This window comes from Diuraphis noxia, unplaced genomic scaffold (assembly GCF_037042655.1).
Source record: "Diuraphis noxia isolate RWA-SAM2 unplaced genomic scaffold, SU_Dnox_SAM2 contig0002, whole genome shotgun sequence".
NCBI classification, from domain to species: domain Eukaryota; kingdom Metazoa; phylum Arthropoda; class Insecta; order Hemiptera; family Aphididae; genus Diuraphis; species Diuraphis noxia.
The window spans coordinates 5,302,032-5,324,568 of NW_028301712.1; the positions used below are offsets into that span (position 1 = coordinate 5,302,032).

At 27.9% G+C, this 22,537-nt stretch overlaps 2 protein-coding genes across 4 annotated transcripts; both read right to left on the bottom strand.

Annotated features, from left to right (window-relative positions):
- Positions 1–2,033: 2,033 nt before the first annotated feature.
- On the bottom strand, positions 2,034–10,676 carry LOC149057965 (uncharacterized). 2 transcript variants are annotated; one of them, XM_089220425.1, is made up of 7 exons: positions 10,105–10,676; positions 9,932–10,029; positions 7,267–7,438; positions 7,060–7,188; positions 5,938–6,117; positions 4,339–4,383; positions 2,034–2,960 (listed from the first exon to the last, which is right to left on the bottom strand). In XM_089220425.1, the coding sequence occupies exons 2-7, from the start codon at positions 9,940–9,942 to the stop codon at positions 2,895–2,897; spliced, it is 603 nt and encodes a 200-aa protein (XP_089076551.1). In that variant the 5' UTR covers positions 9,943–10,029; positions 10,105–10,676; the 3' UTR covers positions 2,034–2,894. The 2 variants fall into 2 exon arrangements, with proteins under 2 accessions (XP_089076551.1, XP_089076550.1); XM_089220424.1 differs by having other exon boundaries at positions 9,932–10,032; positions 10,104–10,676.
- A 3,782-nt stretch (positions 10,677–14,458) lies between these two features.
- LOC107168035 (sodium/potassium/calcium exchanger 5-like) lies at positions 14,459–22,275 on the bottom strand. 2 transcript variants are annotated; one of them, XM_015517301.2, is made up of 8 exons: positions 21,954–22,275; positions 18,455–18,673; positions 17,201–17,596; positions 16,629–16,745; positions 16,270–16,374; positions 15,922–16,125; positions 15,380–15,481; positions 14,459–14,921 (listed from the first exon to the last, which is right to left on the bottom strand). In XM_015517301.2, the coding sequence occupies exons 1-8, from the start codon at positions 22,105–22,107 to the stop codon at positions 14,584–14,586; spliced, it is 1,635 nt and encodes a 544-aa protein (XP_015372787.1). In that variant the 5' UTR covers positions 22,108–22,275; the 3' UTR covers positions 14,459–14,583. The 2 variants fall into 2 exon arrangements, with proteins under 2 accessions (XP_015372787.1, XP_089077318.1); XM_089221192.1 differs by lacking the exon at positions 15,380–15,481.
- Positions 22,276–22,537: the final 262 nt, after the last annotated feature.

Genomic DNA, 22,537 nt, shown 5'->3' on the forward strand with positions numbered 1-22,537 from the left:
TATCATTTTGTTAAGCATGTTTTTTATTATACGATTACCGTATTGGTCCACTATTATATATTATATATGTCTGTAGTTGTGTTTATCAAATGTGCGTTCGATACCCGTATTTGGCATTCCTAGATTTCAATTTTTTAATAGAAGTCTTATTGCCTATCTTGTATTATTGACGAATATTTGTAAAATTTCGGAATTTAATTTTTGTCGATCATTAACTTAACTATATTATGGAGTACCATATAATATACAATTAGGATTTAACCGGCTCGGGACAATTATATTACACACCATAATCAGTGGCGCAACAACCGGGGCGGATGGCGATGCCTAGCATCGGGGCCCCAACCCCAAGACTCAAGGGGGGCACATTATAGGTGTAACCTGGAAGGATATTTTTAATTCTAAAGAATTAAATCAAATCTGAGATCATTTAAAATGTTTAACACAGTTAGTAGTTGTGATGCCAATAAAATAGTAATAATCAATAATTAATAGGTACGTGCAGAACTGCAGACCATGCAGTTCGCAATATATTATTTATGTAGATAATATTATGTAAAAATAGCATTAAATACTCAACAAACTGAATTTTTGTACCACATATTGTAAAGTATTAAGTCCTTGTATTATATATCTCACTTTACCAGTCACAGTTGCATTAGTAGAACATATATTTTCGAAGATTAAATTAATTAAGAATTATCTAAGAAATTCAATGGGTCAAAATCGTTTGTCAAATATTGCTTTGTCAAACATCCAAAAAGAACAACCTAATATCCTAGATATGGACAAAATCATATTTGCTGAAACTAAAGCAAGAAAATTTAACTTAGTTAAATAATTATATTTAAAATTAAAATTTTTTTTTTTAAATTCTTTTTCAAAAAATTTTGTAATTATGCTATTATTATTTACTAATAGTAGGTAAATTACTATTAAAATATAACCATAAATCATGTCAACAGTATTATTTCACTTAAAATAAATACAAATTGTGTCAGCATTAAAAAAAAAAAAAAAATGAATACAAATAAGTAATATATAAGTTATTATAGGGCCCCAGATTTACTTTGACATCAAGGCCCATAGATGCTAGTTGCGCCACTGACCATAATATTTAAAAATAAAAATCAAGGGCCAGTCCGGGGCCACTGATATTTCTTAGGGGTCCAGGCCCCCTAATGCCCCCCCCCCCATTGGCGACGTGCCTGAAATAACAATTAAATTATTGGAATTAGTTTTAAATTTAAATTACACAATCAGGTCTATATATATTTATACTATTAATTACTGTAAAAATATCTTATGAGGAACCTTTTATTAAACTTTCATATAATTGTCTATTCTACTTAAGAACGACAATGCCTACATACATAAATTGGAAAAAATATATAAAATTTTTAATATTTATAAAGCACGAAAAGAGCAAAATTATTTCAAATATTACATAACGTCTAATTTTAAATACTAAATTAAAATATGAATATTTGAAGTCTCTATATTGTATATACCATGGGTAGCTAACTTGCAGCTCATTTCTTATTGAAAAAAAAATACAATATGTTCTTACCTATTGACAATAATTGTTGTATCATGCATAATATGATAAAATTATAAAAATATATTTATAAATTTTTTGGCTCTGATTTTTAACTTAAATATCACTTATGGTGGAAAAGTAGATCCAATTGATACTTTCAAAAGGTTAAAATTGAAAATTGTTTTAGAAAAAGTATTCTAAAAATAAAAAAAATGATTATATTTGGTGTAACTCATAAATCATAACTGAATAATAGAAAATAATTGAAATTTTCAACAAATACCATTTACATAAGCATTTTTTGAGTATTATGCTAAAATTAAATTTTCAAGGTATTTTTTGATATTAATAAGAAAATTACTAAGAAAATTAAGAACATGTCTAAAATAATTATTTATTTTAAAATTATTTTCGTTTAAAAATTTTTACTGGATCAAAAAATATGAAAATGTAATAAGTTTTATTAGTCTAATTCAAAAATTCCAAAAATAAATTGAGGATAAATTCACAATCATTTATTAGAGAAAATACAAATTTTACAATTTATTCTTAAAAAAACTTCACAATAATATAAAATGAATACATTTAGGAAATCAAGTTTGTAATCTAAAAAAAAATCAACCAGACATATAAACAAACAATAATATGTCTATGGGAAAAATGTAAGAACATTTTATAGTAAAAAATTAAATATAAAATAGAGCCGGGCCGATATCAATACTCGATATTGGTACTATCGGTTTATTTGTTTGTTGGTTTTTTCCCAAACCAATATAATGCAGTCAAATATCAATTTGTATGTAATGGTGATGATGATTATAAATTATTAGTTTGTTACTATTTATCGTTGCAGAATCTATATGTTTATCTAATATGTTTTGTTGTCACATGATTTAAATGTTATATCGGTTAATATATTGTGTATATAATATATAATATAATGTGTATTGGTTTTTGAAAATTTTATCATATCGCTTCATAGTTCATGGAGATAAAATATCGGATTGGTTATTGGTTTTATATAGACAAAATAAATCGGAATATCAAAAAAAAGTGCAATCGGCCAAGCTCTAATATAAAAATGTATCAAGTACAAAGTATATTAAAATTAAAAAGATTCAATAATATTACAAAAGTAAAACAAATCAGTACAAAAATACATTCGATAAATAATTAATTATACATTTAATAATAGGAAATGTAATATTAAGCTTAAAATATACACAAATTAAAATTAAGTAGATAATTTTGAAAATGTTTAAGTTATTAATTAAGAATGCTTATTACATTTAAATATTTAAAAGCTTAATAAATGCTTTTAAAATTATTAATGTAAGATATATCAAATGATGTTCTATGCATTTGGTCTCTTTCCAAAAAATAATCCATTGTTCTTAACTTGTTGATTACCTTGATTAACCTATAAAGTGAAACAATATTATTGGTAATGTAAAATAAAAATTATTATAGTTAAGTATATACTGTAGCAAAAGAGGTTATATCACTTCTTTCCACTTTATACCCTTTTCTCCCACTGAAAAAATTTATTGTATTAGCACCCTATTTTTAAATACAATATATATATATATATATATATATATATATATATATATATACTGAACTTCAAAAATATGAAGTCATTATAAAATTCAAATGATCAATATTATGTACATTATGTACTCTTTGTTCAAAATAATGTAAAGCATGTGTGAATGGGCTGCATCATGATAACATTTATCCTAATTATACAACTATAATTTTGATGATTTGTTGAAGACTCAGTATAATGGTTGTACATTTGGTTAAGTGTGTTAGTGGTGAACTAGGCATTTTTGAAGCCGAAGATTACTTTAAACTGGACGTATGCTAGATACCCTGTGTTTTATTTTTGGGACAGAGAATATAAATTTCATAAATAAACATTATATTTACATGCAAAATAAAGGTTTTCATCATTAATTTTGAGAATCCAGTAACCCAAGCAGTGCCGTATTTTGGGGGGGGTATCCTCCATGTCTTGACACCCCCCGACATTTAAAAAAAAGTCCTAATATATTGGACATTAGTGTTGTCCCCGGTGTTGTCACTTATTTTATAGTATACTATTTTTATCAAATGTAAAACTTCTTGTCAATTCCTAACATATTAATTTGTTAAAAAATTAATTCAATGTCTTTTTACATTAGTAAATAGAACTAAAAATTTTGTTTGTGAGGTTCAATAAATGTTGACACCCCCCGAGAAATCACCCAAAATACGCCACTGAACCCAAGGGTCGGCAAGTAATTTCAATTGGAGTTTGGATAATTAAAATATTTAAAAAATGAGGTCCAACAAAAATAATTTTTGTTAAATTTTTATATTTTTATAATAGTGGTATAAAGACAAAAAAAATTTAAGACATGTTGACGGTTCAGTTGTCTGCCTTCCACAGTCCGCCAGTTTCCAACCATTACACTAGCCCATAAATTATTATTTTACCATGCCTTTATTTAAGTGCCCTTGCTATAATTTTTTTTACGTTCCTAGGTATATAAATTAAATGATAATATAGAAAAAAATTAAGTTGATAGTTGTTTAGAGTTTTATTTGATTTTTATTTTATTATTTTTAAATGCTTATTTGAGTGCTTTAAATGAAGTATTTAAGCGCTCTTTCTGTGCTTATTCAGATGATTATAAGTGCTATAATCAATGAGTACTGAACCCTCCTTACCGCTTATCAGTTATACACTATATTAGGCTTCAATGATTATAATATATCATTCAGTATTATAAAAATAACATATAGTTACTTACGTTACTAAATTTTCTACCATCATTTGATGTTGTAGAATCAATCCTCTGAAATAAAAATTATTTATTTTGAATAAAACAATCACTTATTAAGTATATAATATTAAAAGATGATGTATTATGGGTACTTAAAATAAATGAGTATTAATATAAATCATGAAAAGTATTTAAGTAAATAAATTAAAACAATTTTCCACCTCGCTAACATGCTATTTCCATAACATTTTAACTATAGCCAAATATTGAATTATATAGCATAAAAACATTCACAATTTCAAAAACAAAATTATTGCCCATTGTGGGACATGACTGTGTGTGTTTAACAAGAGGATATATGAAGACTATGGCATTTGCGTACTTGACAATTAATGTGAGAGTGATTTTAAGCTATCAATGCATGAGATTAAGTTCAGCGGAACCCTGGATCAAAAGTCAAAAACCGTAATAATTTGCTCAATACATACTTTAAAAGTTAAATTCTTTTGCACCACAGAGTAGTCTGATTTTATTATCATTTAAAAGAGGGAAACATTCTACAGAACGAAATGGATTTAAATTTTTAAATTTGATGCTTGAAACAAACATGATAAAAATAACAAAAGTTTAATAAAATTTGTCATATTCAAAATTATTCTGTATGGCTATAGTTTATAAATATAATTTTGAAAAAATAAGTTTAATGCATCGTGTAAAAAGTGTTTCTAATATAAAAAAAAAAATTATTAAAATAGGATCACTCTAAGAGGCATGAAAGTTTTTTCTGAAAGGTGTGTTTTTGAGCAAAAAAAACTAGTTTTTGCAGTCCTCTTGAAGTAAAAAATAGAAGTTTAGTAACCTTGTATCTACTAGTTGTTTTGAGTAAAATATTGTATTCAACAATATAACCAATATATATTCTAAAAACATTGTAATTATGAATTAAGTTTGTCAGTTTGTGTATTTTAATAATTTTAGTATTTATTTGTAAATTTCACAATTTTATTGTCCTAGAAATAGTAGGTTTTTCATGGACCAATTACGCACAATAATCACAAAAACACCACTACAAGGTTGGGAGGTATTAAAAAATTGTTACATAATCAAAATTGTATTTGATAGTAAAATGCATTTAGTTGTAATAACAAAGAAGTTTAAGTTTCAAAATTATTTTGTTATAAAACATTAATAGTTAAATAAACTTAAGAAAAATTATTTGGTATAACAGCAAACTAAAACCATTAATTATAGAATAAAATAATTATAATTATTCTATAATCAATGCTAAAACTGATGTTTTTACCATTCAGTATAGATAATTTGAATTCATTTTTGGTATTTAGTTTAAATTAAAATAAATTATCATTTATATTTTTATTTTTTAAGATTACAATGCATAACTGCATAAATATGATACTATAATTTAATGTTAAGTAGCAGATTATTGCTTAGCATCCTTAATTTTCAAATACCTTTAAGTATAAAGACTGATTATTTAAATAAAATAATTCAATTGAATTTTAATCTATTAATTTTACATGATTTTAGCACTCTCTCTAACTTCAACCAATACCAATATGCATCTACAGATTCATTGAGATTGAGGTATGAAAAAAATGTACTTACATCTTTAAAACTTGAATTGGGTTTGTATGATAGATCAACATTGGAATATGCTTTTTGAGCGTCAGAACGATATTTTTTTCGTTCTGATTTCGTGTAGCCTGCTGGTGGTTTCATAAAACATGGTGTTTGATTAATTGTTTGAATCACACTTTGAACAGGAGTGGATGTGTTTGGATTTTGCTAGAAATTAATAAATTGAAACATGGTTAATTACTTAGTTTTCAATCATTTACTAAACATTTTTATTCTTTTAGGTATTACATAGTAAAAAATAGTACTAAAGATTAAATTTAACTGATTTAATAAATTTTTTTTCAAAAAACCAAAATTAAACAATACATAATATACTGTGTTTATAATGTATGAATAAAAATATATTAATAAAGCACATAAAGAGGATCTGTAGGTTAGGTATAATTATTTTAGCCAAAACATACCAATCTATTATCCATCATATTAATCCATCTATTGATGCGATAATACTGATTTGAAATTATTATTATGTCTACTTGAGATAAGTCGGCCTTCTTTTTTAATTTCATCTGTCCAACAACTATAAATTTAGTTAGAAAATTTTGAAATTTTAGAATATTCAAATATTGATTACACAAATTTAAATCAGAAACCATAAAATGTGAGTGATCTCAAGTAGACATTATAAAGAATTTAAATCAGTTTTCTGAATTACTGTCGCATTATTAGGTTGATTGGTAGAATAAGCAAAAAATATATATGAATGAACCTAAATTGTTTACCATTCACGCCGTAGCAGTGACTTATAAATTTGTGTGAGAGAACACCACGCTGTTTTCTTTACACAGTTAGACACATTAATGATCACTAACTACACACACACATTTACAAGACCAACATGCATGTTATTTGAAAATTTCCCAATTCAAACTATTTAAAATCTGTCTTAAATTTTGAATTTAAGTCTCCTTAAATTGAATCTTATAATACAATTTCACAATTGATATAATATAGAATTATAGATGAATTAGAATTTTTACAGACTATTCTTAAAGAATGTTTATTACATTTTCTGCCATAAATATGTTGACATAAAATATATAATAATGTATATAATTTAAATAGGTTACTAACTATGAAGATACTTACATCATCCCACGTTTCATCAAGATCATCATATGTTGCAGGCCCTCTAAGAGGCACTTGAAATTTTTTTTCATTTGTTTGGTAAATCATTTGATCAAAATCTAAACGATTGGGACATTGAGCTTCGTGGTCCTAAAAATTAATTGACAATTAGATAATATTAATATAAGTTTAAAAAATAATAAAAAGATTCTTTTATAATCAACTAACCGCTAACTCTGATTTATTTACCACATGAAGGTAATTAAAGTGACATACAGCTAAGTGTGGTTTTTTGTCTGGGCATTTAGTCAAATGTAATATCAATGTTTTTAGAGGCATTGAATGGGCAGTGTTAAATGGACAATGAACCACATTTGATGTTGTACTCTTACCCAAATTTCTGTAAAAAAAACATAATACAATTTAGAAATAAATCATTAAGTTTTTTATTATTATTATTTGTGCTATGTCAGGCTAGTTCGAACACCTATTTGGCAGAATTTCTAGTGGGCACCCATAGGTTTCTGTCATGCTCAAGTGGAGGATAGCGACCACTCTCTCCAGACACTGTGACTGCCAGAAGAAAGATGTCACCCTTATCCAAGGTTCGGACAGGTGACAGTGCGCGTCAAAATTAACGCCAAAATTAGAATGCTTGACCACTCTGCCTCTATTATTTGAGCTGTTATCACGTTTCAAAGTAGGTAGTAAAAATTATTGATTTTATACTTCAGCATATTTTTTTTGAAGGAAATTTTATCTGATTGATACTTATAGAGTAGGAGTTGATCAAAAGTTAAGAACCCCAGTAGTTTTTTGAATTGTCAGAAAAAAAGAAACAAACAATTAAAGAAAAACTTAGATTTTGATATTAGTAGCTAAATTAAATTTACAATGAATGTTTATGTTGGCATTTACTACAAACCATAACATTTTAAAAATATTTTGACTTGTTTTAAACTATTTACAGATGTTTTCAATTTTCAATTTTTTTTTGTTTGGTATAGTTACTTAAAAATGTAATACAAGGTTCTAACAGCATTTAAGAAACTTTAAAGATCCATGGGCGCTTTTAAAAAAAAAGTATTTTAAGTTCAAACGTTGAACAAATTTGAGAAAATTTGCAATTTTGTAGTTAAAAATTTATGAGATATTTGATTTTTTTATCTTTAAAAAAATTTATTAACTTGGTTTTTGTTTTTATAAACATTATAAGTTCAGTTTAGGATAACATTAGATATTTAAATAATAAATAACTATTGGGGTGAAACTTGATTAGTTAAATGATTACAAAGGGAAATATACAGCGTGCCCCGTGAAGCCCATTCCAATATCTCACGAAATAATGGAGTGATCAAAATTCTGGTTTTGTTATGAAACTCACAGCAGGGTTAAGAACTACAATTATTTCATTTTTTAATTTATTTTAATGTTTTTGTAAAAATGTAAAAAAATATTTTTTTCTTCAATTATTTAAAAAAAAAAATTAACGATAGCCATTATGTAGTTATTTTTCTGAAAAAATATTGACAATTCAAAATTTTATTTTTATTAATTTCCTGATTTTTAATTTTTTTTCTAGTTTTGAAGAAATATGATTATAACTAGACACACAGAAAGTATTTGACCATCCGTATGAGAAAGCGCGCGGCACAGCGGGTCACATGTTTGATAACATTACGGTGTTAAATAATTTGGAATTTTTCTCGAAACTAAAAAAAATATAAAAATCTGGAAATTAATACAAAAAAAATTTTGAAACATCAATATTTTCAAAAAAATAAACTACAAAATGTCTATAGTAAATTTTTTTGGAAATAATTAAATAAAAAAATATATTTTCTAACTTTTTTACCAAAAACAAAATAAAAATAAGAAATAATTTTAATTCTTATCCCTGTGAGTCTTATTACAAAACAAGAATTTCGATATCTCCATTATTTCGTAAGATATTACCATGGGTAAATTCTCAGGGGTCACCCTGTATATTATATAAAATAATAATATTATAAATGTTAAACGACTGCAGATTTTAGTAGGTACAGTTAAAACTATTACTGATTGATGTTATTGATTAAGTAAACCTTAAAACCTAAAATCCTATCTATTCGTACAAGTCTTTGATGCGAGATTGTTCATTTTTAGATTACGCATGTGCTTGCACATCCACAAGTTTTTTTTTAAATTGTTTTTTGTAATTTAATATTATTAATTTTTAATTTTTAAAGTACATTATTATTTACCACACATACAATGACATTTTCAAATATAATTTTTTTCAGCAAAAATTAATTTATCCTACTGAACTAATACTTAATGCCTAACAGAAAAGTAAATGACTTTAATAACAATTATATCATTAAATATACTTAGTAATATAGGCTTACACTGCTTACAGCCTTTGCACAAAATCATTTCTTGTTTACAATGATTTTATACCATAGAATTCATAATTATCACATTAAATACAGTTTTTTTGAATTTCATATAAAATATTGCAAATCTTATAATGATTTAAATTGATTAGTACGGTACTACACTGTTATAAATGCATCTTATAAATTAATGGAACACAACTTACTACATAAACCAGTTGTAAGAAAAATAATGTTTATATTAAAAACAATAAAAACTACTTAAGACTTCGCTAAAAAATATACAATAATCCTTGGTATTTGAATAGCTAGTGACACAGGGGTACGTATTAAGAAAACCCAATGGATTTTTCCAAAATCGGATGCGGTAGAGGAAAGAAAGAATTTCATCCCACTTTTATAGCATTGAAGTAATAAGTAGGTAAAAAGTCACAGAAATATTATATGCGATTACCTATATTTATATACCACTTTAAAATTTTAATCTTAGCTATAATGTGTTTTAATATAGTACTTACACATATTCCATATTTGACTTATTGCGCAAACAAATAAACTTTTGAATAACAGAATGTGAGTGATCAGTCGACTTGTTTAAAAGGTTTAGATCAGTCCATATCTATAGTGACAAATAAAAGTATTACAATTTACAATATGCTAAGATATTGTTGACTATAGTACGATATTTACTTATGGTCTGCAACTTAGCACTGTGTATATAATAGTGTAATAATAATAAGCATAAGGCAAGTCAAGAGTAATGTAGGAAATTGTTAACTACCTTTAAGTTACACAACTTTTAACAACAACTAATGAGTAAATATTAAACAATAATAAAAAGACACAACAAACTGAACAAACAACTATAGGTAAAACTTTAAATTTCTATCGTTTTCAAAGAACGAACAAGAAAGAAATAGATACCATTCAAAAGACTTATATAAATATTAATTAATATTAATGAAAATAAAATGATATTTAAATTTTATAATCGAAAATAATATGTTTAGTGACAATATGAAGGTCCATGAAGTATGATACCATAATACGTCCTCTATTCCAAAATCACAATATAAACATTAAACATAAAGGAAATTCACTACGTGGACATTGACCATTAATAGCCTTTGTCTCAATTGAATAAAATAGGTCAATACCTATCACGAATTATAATATACCTTGTGTACCTACTACCTATCACGATTTATCTTAAATCGTGGTACCTATATGGCTATATACCTAAATATTGTATATTGTAATTCGTGGTCATTGGTCAATAGTCAATACCGGTCCTATCGCAATTCAAAAATTATGAACCTCGGTCATGTCGGTCATGATACACCAGTCCATGATTATACACGTCATATATTCTATTCTGTCTCATGGTATAAAAAGTATAAAAACAGACGGAATCAGTGTTGCAATATTTTAAAAGTAAAATTATTGTAAAGCTTGGTCAGAATGGAACAATTGATTTTTCCATAATATTATCGTACTAAAAACAGCCAACTCATCGTCGATTAAACATTAAAACGAGCTCCTAGTTCCTACACGGCTACACCACGGTCTTAGAAGATAAGGTCGGAACATGAACGGTTCTTCGCAGGAAAAATTTTTCGTATGATCCATTTCCTTATCACATCCTTATCACAATATTATATTATATAATATATTTTGAAATATTAGTATTTTCAAATTTCATGCCTTCATGGTTTAGTACACTGCACAACACCCAAGACAACATTTTATTCACAGACATTTTTTTAATAATAAATTATTGATGAATAATATTATTGACATTTATTAATTTCTTGAACAAAAAAAAAAAAATTTTAAAACACTAAACAAATAATAACACCTAACCTCACAGGAAAGCATATTAAAAATAATATACTAATTTATAAAAAAAATTGTATGTCAAAATAAAACTTAAAATTGGGAAACCGGAAAATCTACTAGTCAGCGCTGGCTAAACAAGAAAAGTTTACTAACAAGGAGTACACTACTAAAATAGGCAATCTTCCAAAGTTCCAATAACCCCGAAATCTCCAATTTATTATTGAGCGCCCTACTTTTATTTTTATGACCCAATTAATGCGATAAAATACAATGCAATGAATAGGTATTTTCGACGTTCAGCTTTGACTATCCTCGTATTGCTCTTATTATGGGGCCCGTATTACAATAGTTGAACTCAGGTTAAACCACCGAATTCGGCCGGTAAAATCAGTGGTTTAAGCGTAATCGAGGTTTAAACTATGATTGTAAAACAGGCCCTTAATGTCTTACGAAATACATTGATGGGTAACCGTATAAATCATATTTCTCCGCCAAAATCATGACATTTGGCAGCAATTAATAAATCTACAATCACAATTTATAAACAATATAACACGGACTAAGATATATATCTTAGTCCGTGATATTATCTATGCTATTTAACAATGTTAATCAATTCGGTCGCTTAGAGAGGACATTTTAGTTGAGTTTTTCGCCGCTATTATTGGGCGCCTCGATCTGAACTTTATTAAGGTTACCTACTGTACAATTATTTACAATTGAAAAGGGGTGTTAATAGAAGTTCCCATCTCCTAAGAACACTCCTTAAGTAGTGTATTTTAAGAATTTAAAAATATGGTTTTATTACAACAGCCTACAGGGCGATTCACCAAGCATGAACTGCATTTTATTTTTCAATATAACAGAATTATTTACAATGTCAACTTTTTTTGAATAACTGCATTATTGAAAAGAAAAAAAAGGCGTGAGCATGCTTGGTGAATCGCCCTGTATACATATAAGAATAAAGAGCCATAAATAGATATTCATTTGTAATTTGTATACATACATGGAAATAGAAATTATATTAATAATTCCTAAATAGTAAATTTATAATATAGTTCTCACCAACATATTTGTTAGTTGTTAGTATAACATCATACTGTTATAATTGCAGATTAGTTTTAAAAATTGTTTCTTTAAGCTTAAATATGCCCAACTTATTTTGTTTTTTTGGTTGCAATAAAAATTCAAAATTATCTGTGTTTAGTTGTCCCAAAAATGATGTACTTAAAGCCCAGTGGGAAACTAATCTTGGCATCAAACTTAAAAATAATTTTTTTATTTGTGGTAAAACCATTTTAATTCTGACGATATTGAGTGAACACAAATTAAGTTTCCCATGTTATACACATGCTACAGGTATTATTTATTTTGTAGTTGTATACGTATGAGAATGAGACAGTTTTCCCAACAAGAAAATTACAAGAATAAAAAATTGAATTGCATTAAAAAAAAATTTCCAAAGTTATATATTCTTCATAGGTAGTACATAACTTATAACTTATGTCTTATACTGTATGTATGTAAAGTGTAAATACTAAAATTATAAAATATATAAAATGGTTAATTATTAAACTAAATAATTATCATCAATTTATTTATTTATTAATTTGTGAACTTACTTATAGGTACTTAATTATTAATTAGTGTCTCGGTAACCAGGCTTTTTTTTCAAAATTTGTCACATTTTCTACAACCTAACACCCTGCATTCATGCCGCTACTCAATTAGGCATAAGCGATGATAAGTTGGTAAATAGTAAAATTCAGAAAGTTGGAATAGAGGCGCTACCAAAATAGCGGATTAAATAAGTACTAAAATGTCCTCTCTATAAGCGGACACAATGATAAGCAAAGAGTCCAGACCTTACTTTCTAAGACCGTGTCCTACACTAAGTCACGTTGACACGTTGTCCTCAACGTCCAATCCAAATCTTCACTACTTACAGTTTAGTTTACACATGCGCTTCTTCCAGATCACTCTACGACTTCTCTATTACTTATACCATTGATTATAAATGAACTAAAAGTTAAGACTTTTTCAGTATTGTTTATGTAAAAAAAAAATTGATCTAATATTTACATGTAAAGGGCGGTAAAACTCAAGTTTGCCCAGGTGAGTTTAAGCAGTTGAGCCGGGCCTGAATCAATGACCTTTCAAATTTTCTCTATAGCTATTTGAAGCAAAACTTAGTGTTGAATTTTATAACCTTAGATATAAATTATAAATACAAAAATTTTTATGAATTTTCAAATTCAAAATTACTTGCAAATTTTCGCGTTTTCGACAGATTTCATAAAAATTTGAACTATAAACGCTTATAAAAAAAAATTGTGCCTATGTATTCTTATAATTTTTTAATCACTTATAAGAATAACTTATGAGAAACTTTGTTTTAAATTTTCAAGTATTTTTATAGGGCCGCAAAAATTTTATTGACACTTCAAAAAAAATTTTCAGAAAAATTGAAAATTTCAGTTGTCTATAAATATCTCAAAAAAGTCAAAATATTTTAAAAATTAAATCATGTAAAGAAAATGCCAATCTGAATAACTGGTAAAATTTTCAAGTATCTACAACCATTGATTATAAATACTATTATTAATGGTACTATGCTTAAAAAAATATCAATCGGTTTGATGAATTTTTTAGTTGTGTATAGTACTACTCGTATAGTAAGCAGTATTAAATACGTGCACAAAATCACATCTGTATATTTGAATTATTTAACATTAAGTATGAATCCCAACACTGCTCACACCATGACAATTAATCAAAAAGGTATTTAAAAATATGTAATAAATTCTAACAAAAAATACCCTCAGATTGCGCATAAAGAAATTTGTACTATTTCCATAAAGAATGATCTCTTAAATTAAATTAAATGAAGTTAATTAAGACAATTAAATGTATTATCAAGCTAACAGAAAGTGTTTCAATGTATGGCTCCTTTCATAAAAATCTCATGAAGTCATAACCAGTCAACTTTTATATAATATTCTTATTGTGTCAAGTATAATTTATTAATGATAAAATTTTTTTATTTTTTAAAAAATAAAAACATAAAATTTTATTAGTTGGAGGTGTTCAAAAAACAGCTCTAAACGTGTCATCACGACTGGTTTTACCCAGCTAATTATCCGTATCGTACCTTATATCTATGGCTGGGTAAGAAAAACTGTTGGGAGTAAGTTGACACTACAGTATGTAAAGTTGGAATTTAAGTACACAACAACTAAAAATTGTATAATTAAACACACAATAATAATTTGCGTATCGTTAATTACAATCAGCGGTAAAATAAAAAATAATTATCCTACTCAATTGCCTACACCGAACTGGTACACCGCACTGTTCCATCGTCTTTGGAAACATTCAGTCCGTTAATTATCAACGCCGCAATGATAACCACCTGCCCGACAAGGCACATAACTCCAAATGGTTTGTGCATTTTGTATCCACTGATGGCGGCCGCCACGTTGAGTATGACCACGCTGGTAATCATGCATATGCAGTTAAAGAACAAAGTGTCGGTTTGCAGTGTGACGGGTCCACCATTCATCGATGTTGGCAGCGTGCACTTGACGAACCAAGGCAGACCCAAACAAAATAGTATGTCCATCGTGTTAGAGCCCAACGCGCTGCTGATGCTCATGGATCCTTCGCCTGAAAAAAAGTTATTAACTTATTATGATTATATATTTTTATTTACAAAACACAGTTTTTTGTCCTCATTACAAGAGTTTATGGTTTTATGGCTGATTATAATATTATTATATAACACTAGCACACCGGAAGTTAATCTATATACTACGATTACTACGAGTAAAAAAATAAAATAATAATCACAGTAATAAATAAGACTAAACTATACTACTAAATCAAGTAGGTAGAGGTAGTTGAATATTTTCAATTATTCAATGTTCGCGTTGGTTATTTGTGTTGTTGATCACGTGGTGTGCACTCAACACGGTGGTAGTGGGAAATGGATAGTAATGGAATAATACCCGCACCCCATTATATATCATCGTCACATCGTACCTAATAGCATTTTCTATAAACACTAGTATTTATGATCAATAATGTTACCGTCAATGTTACATTTATAATTTCTCAGTTCTTACCGTTTTGTGCGTTTATTATGCCCGAAACGGCTTCAGGGATGCTGCTGCCAACCGCTAAGACCCCTATGCCCATGACAACGTCACTGATATGAAACGTATCACCTGTAGTAGTGTCAAATAATATAAATTCCGAGGAATAAAAACATTATGTTAACACAAATAACTAGGTAATATTATGTACCTATAGATATCTCAAAAGAATTTTTGCACTTCGGTACCAATTTTTTTTTTACCTCCCCTCTCAATTTTAAAAAAGATCTATTTTTAATATATTGATGATATAATAAACTAACTCAAATATGCCAACATAAAAAAATACCACTCACTAACGGGTTTTTTGTATTTAAATTAATCATTGAGTCAAGTGATATTTTTGAGTAAGCATTTAATATTGTAATATTTTAAATTTCATATAATTTGAAATTTGAAATTTGATAAACATTTTATGTGTGTGTGTGTGTGTTTAACCACCGATGTATAATAGACATAGCAGCTTATGTGCAACACGTTTACACATAAAGGCGTTTTACTTATGTACTTACCGCATATCGTTAGGAACCACGACAAAATGTATGTGATAACACTGACCCATATGATGGACATGACAAACGTGATAGGGAACAGTGATCGTTGTGTCCGGCAATCCGGTATCGTGGCCCACAATGTAAAGTTAACCGGAGAGCAGAACGTTCGCCAGACGATCAGCAACATCTTGACCCCGAACGATTTCGATGTAGGTAAACAAGCTGCATAAAACGGTTTAATTTTAGACTGAAAAATTAAAATTACTTTATAGCAATAAATTTATAAATGTATATAATATGTATGATCGCACATATACCACCATATAGTATTATGTGGTATTGTGGTCACGTATGTTTTTAACCCACTTTGTTCATCGACACCCGATTGATCGCGTTCGCTGAAAGTTGTCGCAGTCGAAGTAAATGCTATTTTCGACGACGCCCACTCGCCTTCTTGCAGCTGGTGTTCAGCTATATTTAATAGAATAAGTTAAACAAACAATATTCATATCGATAAAATGCAAACTTTTAAGTGTTCTAGGGTGGAAACTGGCAAGATAACATAGAAGTGCCTAAAAATGAATAATTCATTATTGATATCACATATATGCGAAGCTGACACGATTTCGATTCAGTGCTCTGCTGTTGCACTGTCTGCCACAATGATGCTAGCTATTGGGAAATCGGAAAATATACCTAATTAATTCTCTGTGTTAACAACCAACCTGTTCCGTATCGACGTATCTGTACATCACTTCTGTGAAGTGTGATATTTTGAGACTCGATCGGAGCGTACTTCCAGCATAATATCAATCGTTTGATACGCTCGAAAACTGGTATCCCTGCAAATCGTATAAAAACGTTTAAATATAATAACATGTACTATTAATCGTTAACACAATGATATTTTTACACATTATTTTCTGGACCTATAAAAATTCAAAAATATATCGTCTCGTCTACTAGTATCTGCCACAACTTCACGCGTTTAGGTATTTTCAAATAACCGTTAAATCGATAAAAAATTTCTATTATGGTCCATTATCGGCAATTAAAACACACCCAATTGACGACATTATACTACAACTTCTATGAAACTAAATAAACTTGTAGTGAAACCTCTAAATGCCGGACTACACTCTCGGTCGCTTAAATGTCGTCCCCTATTTGGAGGTGTTCGCTATTAAGAAGGGAAATACAGTGAGTACACATTTCAACGTTCCCAAAATTCCGTTCGTTATTTGGAGGTGTCCGTTAAAAGAGGTTTCACTGTATTTGTGATGCCTGCAGATCTTACGATTGTTGTGTTTCCACTTTTCGACAGCTTCGACGAGCTTGTATTGCGTGAACAAGAAGACAAAGTATCCAAAAAACATGGTGACCATGATCAACGCTTCGTACCACACGATTACGCTGTCCACGGCGATTGCGGCCAGCACGGCTATGGACGTAGCGTACACAGCGCTGTCCCGGATCAGCGGCCACTTTTCAACCACGATTGGACGGCCGCAGACTGCCAGACCCGCGCAAGCCGACACACCCAGCGTGTTGTACACACCGCTGCCCACCACCGTGCCCACTCCAAGGTCGGACTTGGTCACGAAAGTTCCGATCACGGAGACGAGAAGCTCGGAAGTACAAGTTGCTGCCGCCATGAACGTCGCCCCGGCAACGTCCGGCGAGATCCCCAGATCTGAAAACCATAATATTATGTACGATATTATGCGACGCCGTCGTGGACATTATAATATGTCGTATATGTTAGTGCACGATAATCCAGGTTGGCGAATTTACAATTTTTCACGTCAGAAGTAGTCGAGGGCATTCAAATCAATATCTTAATATATTTTAAGGCGAGCAAATATTTAAAACTAAAAATGAAAGAAGTATATGAGTTTAGGACGCTTGAATTCAAAGACTTAGAGAAAGACCACCTAGCCCCACTGGATTCATGTGATCTGCTCATGTAAATATAAGGACGCCACCGCTGCTCAAAATATTTTGGTCTTGATGTAATAATCTACGCTAATTGTAATGGAAGTGAATATCTTTAAAGAAAATAATGCATACGACAATCTCATTGCGATATTAAATAATGTTTAATTCATTCTCTATAACAAACTTAATTTACCTAAACGAAACCTAGTAGAAAAAAACAGTGACAGACGAATTACCTCTACTAGTGTATGGATTTTTGTAATTTATTGGTGAATGAACTATCGACAGTAGTGTAGCGAAATTGCCTATCCACAACGCCGTGTTATGATATTGTCATAATATTGGCATACGTTGAGGTACTTATTGGATATTGACATATTGTATAAATAATAATGATAGCATCGGCATTGTGAGGGGATAAATCCTTCATAAGTCTATGTACTATTATTTACCTCCATGGCCCATATTGTGAATAAAAACTCAATCAAAACTAAAAACTAACAATTCAGTTCCATATCCTGTTTGTTTTGTCGGCTTAATATTTAATCATACTATAATTAGCTCAATATTATATTGAAGCACTTAAAAAATCAAATTAAAACGTACGTCATACCTAAACATATGTATAATACTGATGGTAGAAAATAGTCCTGGCAAACAAATGTTATAAATAAGAATCCATAAAAAACAAGGATCAAGTGAATGATAACGGCTCCGTGACGTCTTTGTTCTTCGGTAAAGAAATCTTTAGGGAATTCGTCGATTGAACGATGAATATTTTCACACGTAACCAGTGTACTGTTATTAAAATTGTCTATAGAAAAATGTTTTCCTGAAAAATAATAATGATGAATCAATGCATAATAAATATAGATGTTACCATCAAAACCAGATCACTAAGTAAATCTAAGTTAATTGGTTAATATTAGGATTTACTAATCATAAGATAATATACATCTATCTATTAGTATAATCAGAAAAACGTAATTTATTTTATTTAGTTGTTATTTTATTCAACTTGGAGGTATTTACAAATTATGAAAGTTAATGAAATTTAACAAAGTTAAGAATTCACAAACTTTTATTCTCTGTTAAAAATGTTATGAGTCGACACTATAGCTTTCTTACCCTAAATCCTTTATTAATATAAATTAAATTATAATCGATATCTTATTGTGTTATCACTATTATTCATTATTATTCACATACATGATGTTACCTCTATAACTAATCTAGAATCTAGATAGTGTTTTATTATTTTTTTCCTTCTTAGCAAACATATATAATTTTTTCATATTTAACTAGTAATTATTATTACTATTATGCATATAATAGCTTTTAAATAAACTCCCTATTATTTTATTGATTATACTGTACTGATAAATTTATTACTTTTAAATAGTAATCATTATTATTTTAATTTTTTTTTTTTTATTAAAATAAATATACTCAGCGACATAGGCCATTGGGTTATATTTTAATTTTTAATATCGTAAGTTAGGCATAATATTTTATTTTTTATTTTTATTTTTATATACATAGTTTAAATAAATATTCATTATTTCAATTTATAAGATATGATTATACTTTTCAAACAAAATAAATATACTTCAACAAACTAAAATATAAATTAATAACTCAGTTTTTAGTTTTTAATTATCAAATATTTAAAAACTATATTAATCTTTTAATCTTCTGTTATGGATTTATCATATTTTATTGTCACGATTTTTACACTCTAAGGAGTAAAAAATGTTACTAAAATCATGAATAATATTATTATTTTCAGAATTTACTGAATAAAAATATCTAATGTTAATGCTTAGTATTAAATATATATATATAAATATAGCACCAAAATATATACTTACGCATGACAATTTTCATAAGTGATTTTAGTAGGTAGGAGGGTTACCTTTGTCATTCTAAATATATTATGATAATTATTGTATTAGGCATTACAGTTAGTTGTGAACTAAAATTCGATAATATTGCATAAAAACTATACTTGGTGTGTACTGTGTAGTAAGGTAATTATAAGAAGTAGATGAGTGTCAAAATTGTATGTGGAGGTGTCTGATGTCATAGGTACAATTTTGGACTTTGGTGCCACTGAATATAGTATACCTAACTTTTATTTAAATTTGTTAGCAATATATTTATATACGTGTCTTCCCACGTCGCCGAAACCCAATTTGCCGACACCCAATTTGCCAACACCCCAGTTCGCCGATTCTCAATTCGCCGACACCCCATTTCGCCGACTATTTTTTACATGTTCCCAATTTGTCGATTCCCAATTCACCGAGTATAAATATCATATAAAAAAATAAACATTATATTATTATACTAGGTATATGATAAAAGTCATCATAAATTAAAGTTCTTGTAAATAAAAAAAATACATTATATTATTATACTAGTTATATAATAAAAGTCAATATAAATAAAAAAAAAAAATTATAAACAAACATTATTGTATGTATGTATGATATTTTATTATATCTATGTAGCCCAATAATAAAATTTCTTTTGATTCCAGTCTAAAATAAAGTACAAAATAACTTATTAACAATCCTACGTGTAAAAATTAACAATTTTATAATATTTACCTATCCTTTGCATTTGCTAATCTTTCTTCAAAATTATTGACTACTAATAAATCATGATTTTTTCTGATTTTATTTTAAACCATTCCATTTTAATTTTTAACTGGCTAACTATTAAATTTTGAACTTTACAGTACACATGGCTGGAACGAACTAAATTCGCCAATCTGTACTCTCTCTAGATTTTATATGTGGGAAAAGGGAAATCATTTAATCATTGAACAATAATCAATGTTTTTAAAATATTTTAAAACTGGTATATTTGTCGGCAAACCGAGTTGTCGGCAAAGTGGGTATGAACCATTTATATATTATATCATTTATATGTATGTATATGGTTTATGTATTTATATCAATAACTAACCCATAGACCAATTAATATCCAGTACTATAATATCTAAATCAAAACATTTAAAAATAATTGATATTGCATATAATATACAATATGAAATATGTATATTATATATAACCAGTATAATTTAGCTTGGATATTTGGTATAGAATATATTATTGTCTTTGGAAAATTTTTCTCAATACCGTAACATAAACATGCATATATATACTATATAATACACAGAGTAATTTTTATAATAGTAAACATTCATTATCTGGAATAGTGTTGAAGTTTTTTTATTACTTTTCATTTAATATATAATTAATAAAATTTTTGAAATATATTATATTTTACTATTTTTTTACATTATTATTCTTTTAGAAACACTGTTCATATTTCAATATTTATATTCAATTAATTTATCCTCAAGTGCAAAGAAGATTTAGATAAATAATGATTAGTAATAACAGATTAAAGACGCGTGGTTTTGTAATAATGACAAAAATATCCTACTCAAAAAATATAATTTTCATAAAAATTATTATAAAATACAAGTAAAACATTAATTTTAAATTATTTTTGTGCTTGTATCACCATTGCAGGAAATTGTATAACTATCAAGTAATAATCGAGCATATTTAAATGGTTTTTCATAATTTATGTTTATTATTTCATATAGATAACATGTCATACTATATACATATTTATTTATGAGTAATGGATTAGTTGGACATTTATGAATTTATGATCTGTATACGTGATAACTTTTTAGAGTGTTGATATAAGCAACGTTATCCTAGGTATTATTTGTATGATGGTATACAAAACATATTGCATTATGCAATTTTATGAAAATCCGTGTATCATATATTTGTTTTTAATCCAAAATGCCATAATACCTACGTATTTTAACATTTGAATATTTCACCTAAAGTTAATAATGATGAAAAATTTTATAAAGATTTTTTGGCAGAATAATGTTAAGTATAAGGTTAAATTATTGATCATGAATCATGGATGTTTTTGGTATAATTACTCTGTTTAAGTACAGAGGAATGTGTAAGATGAGAAAAATCTCAACTTTAATAACGACCATAATATATTTATTATTTATATATATATATATATAAGACGGAATATAGTATGGCATCAAATAGAATTTGACTGACCTGAGTCAATGTGGTTATCGGCATGGCGAATTGTAGATGTGCTATTGAAATAAACTTCCAATGTGATGTTGGTTGATGAAACGAGAGTGTGCGCAGCAACTGCAGCGAGCAACACTACTGCGGTGGGCGATGAGTTGAGTCTGCAAAACATCATCACAAAATCGTTCAGTACGATTAACCGATTAAGTTAACTAATGTAAGCGTCAACTATCGACTGCAATCTCGCTGCAGTGACAATATTTTTATTTTTATACGAATTGTATCATCATCATAATATGATATACACACTGCACGGTGCACGTAGCCGATAAGTCATATTCGCCACAAGTGATGTAGGTATATGGTATTTTTGGTGACGACAGGAAAGAGGTATATTTTTAATTGAAAATATTATCAATAATAATTTTAAAGTACGTGGGATTATTGTATTAACTATTATTAAAAATTACCTACTATAAACTATAATAATAATATGTTAACATGGTTTATGTGTATTTATATTAAAGTTACAAACAAAGTATGATTCCAAGTCTGCATACATCTTCTTATTATGATTAATCTGGAAATCGAATACATGCTATGAT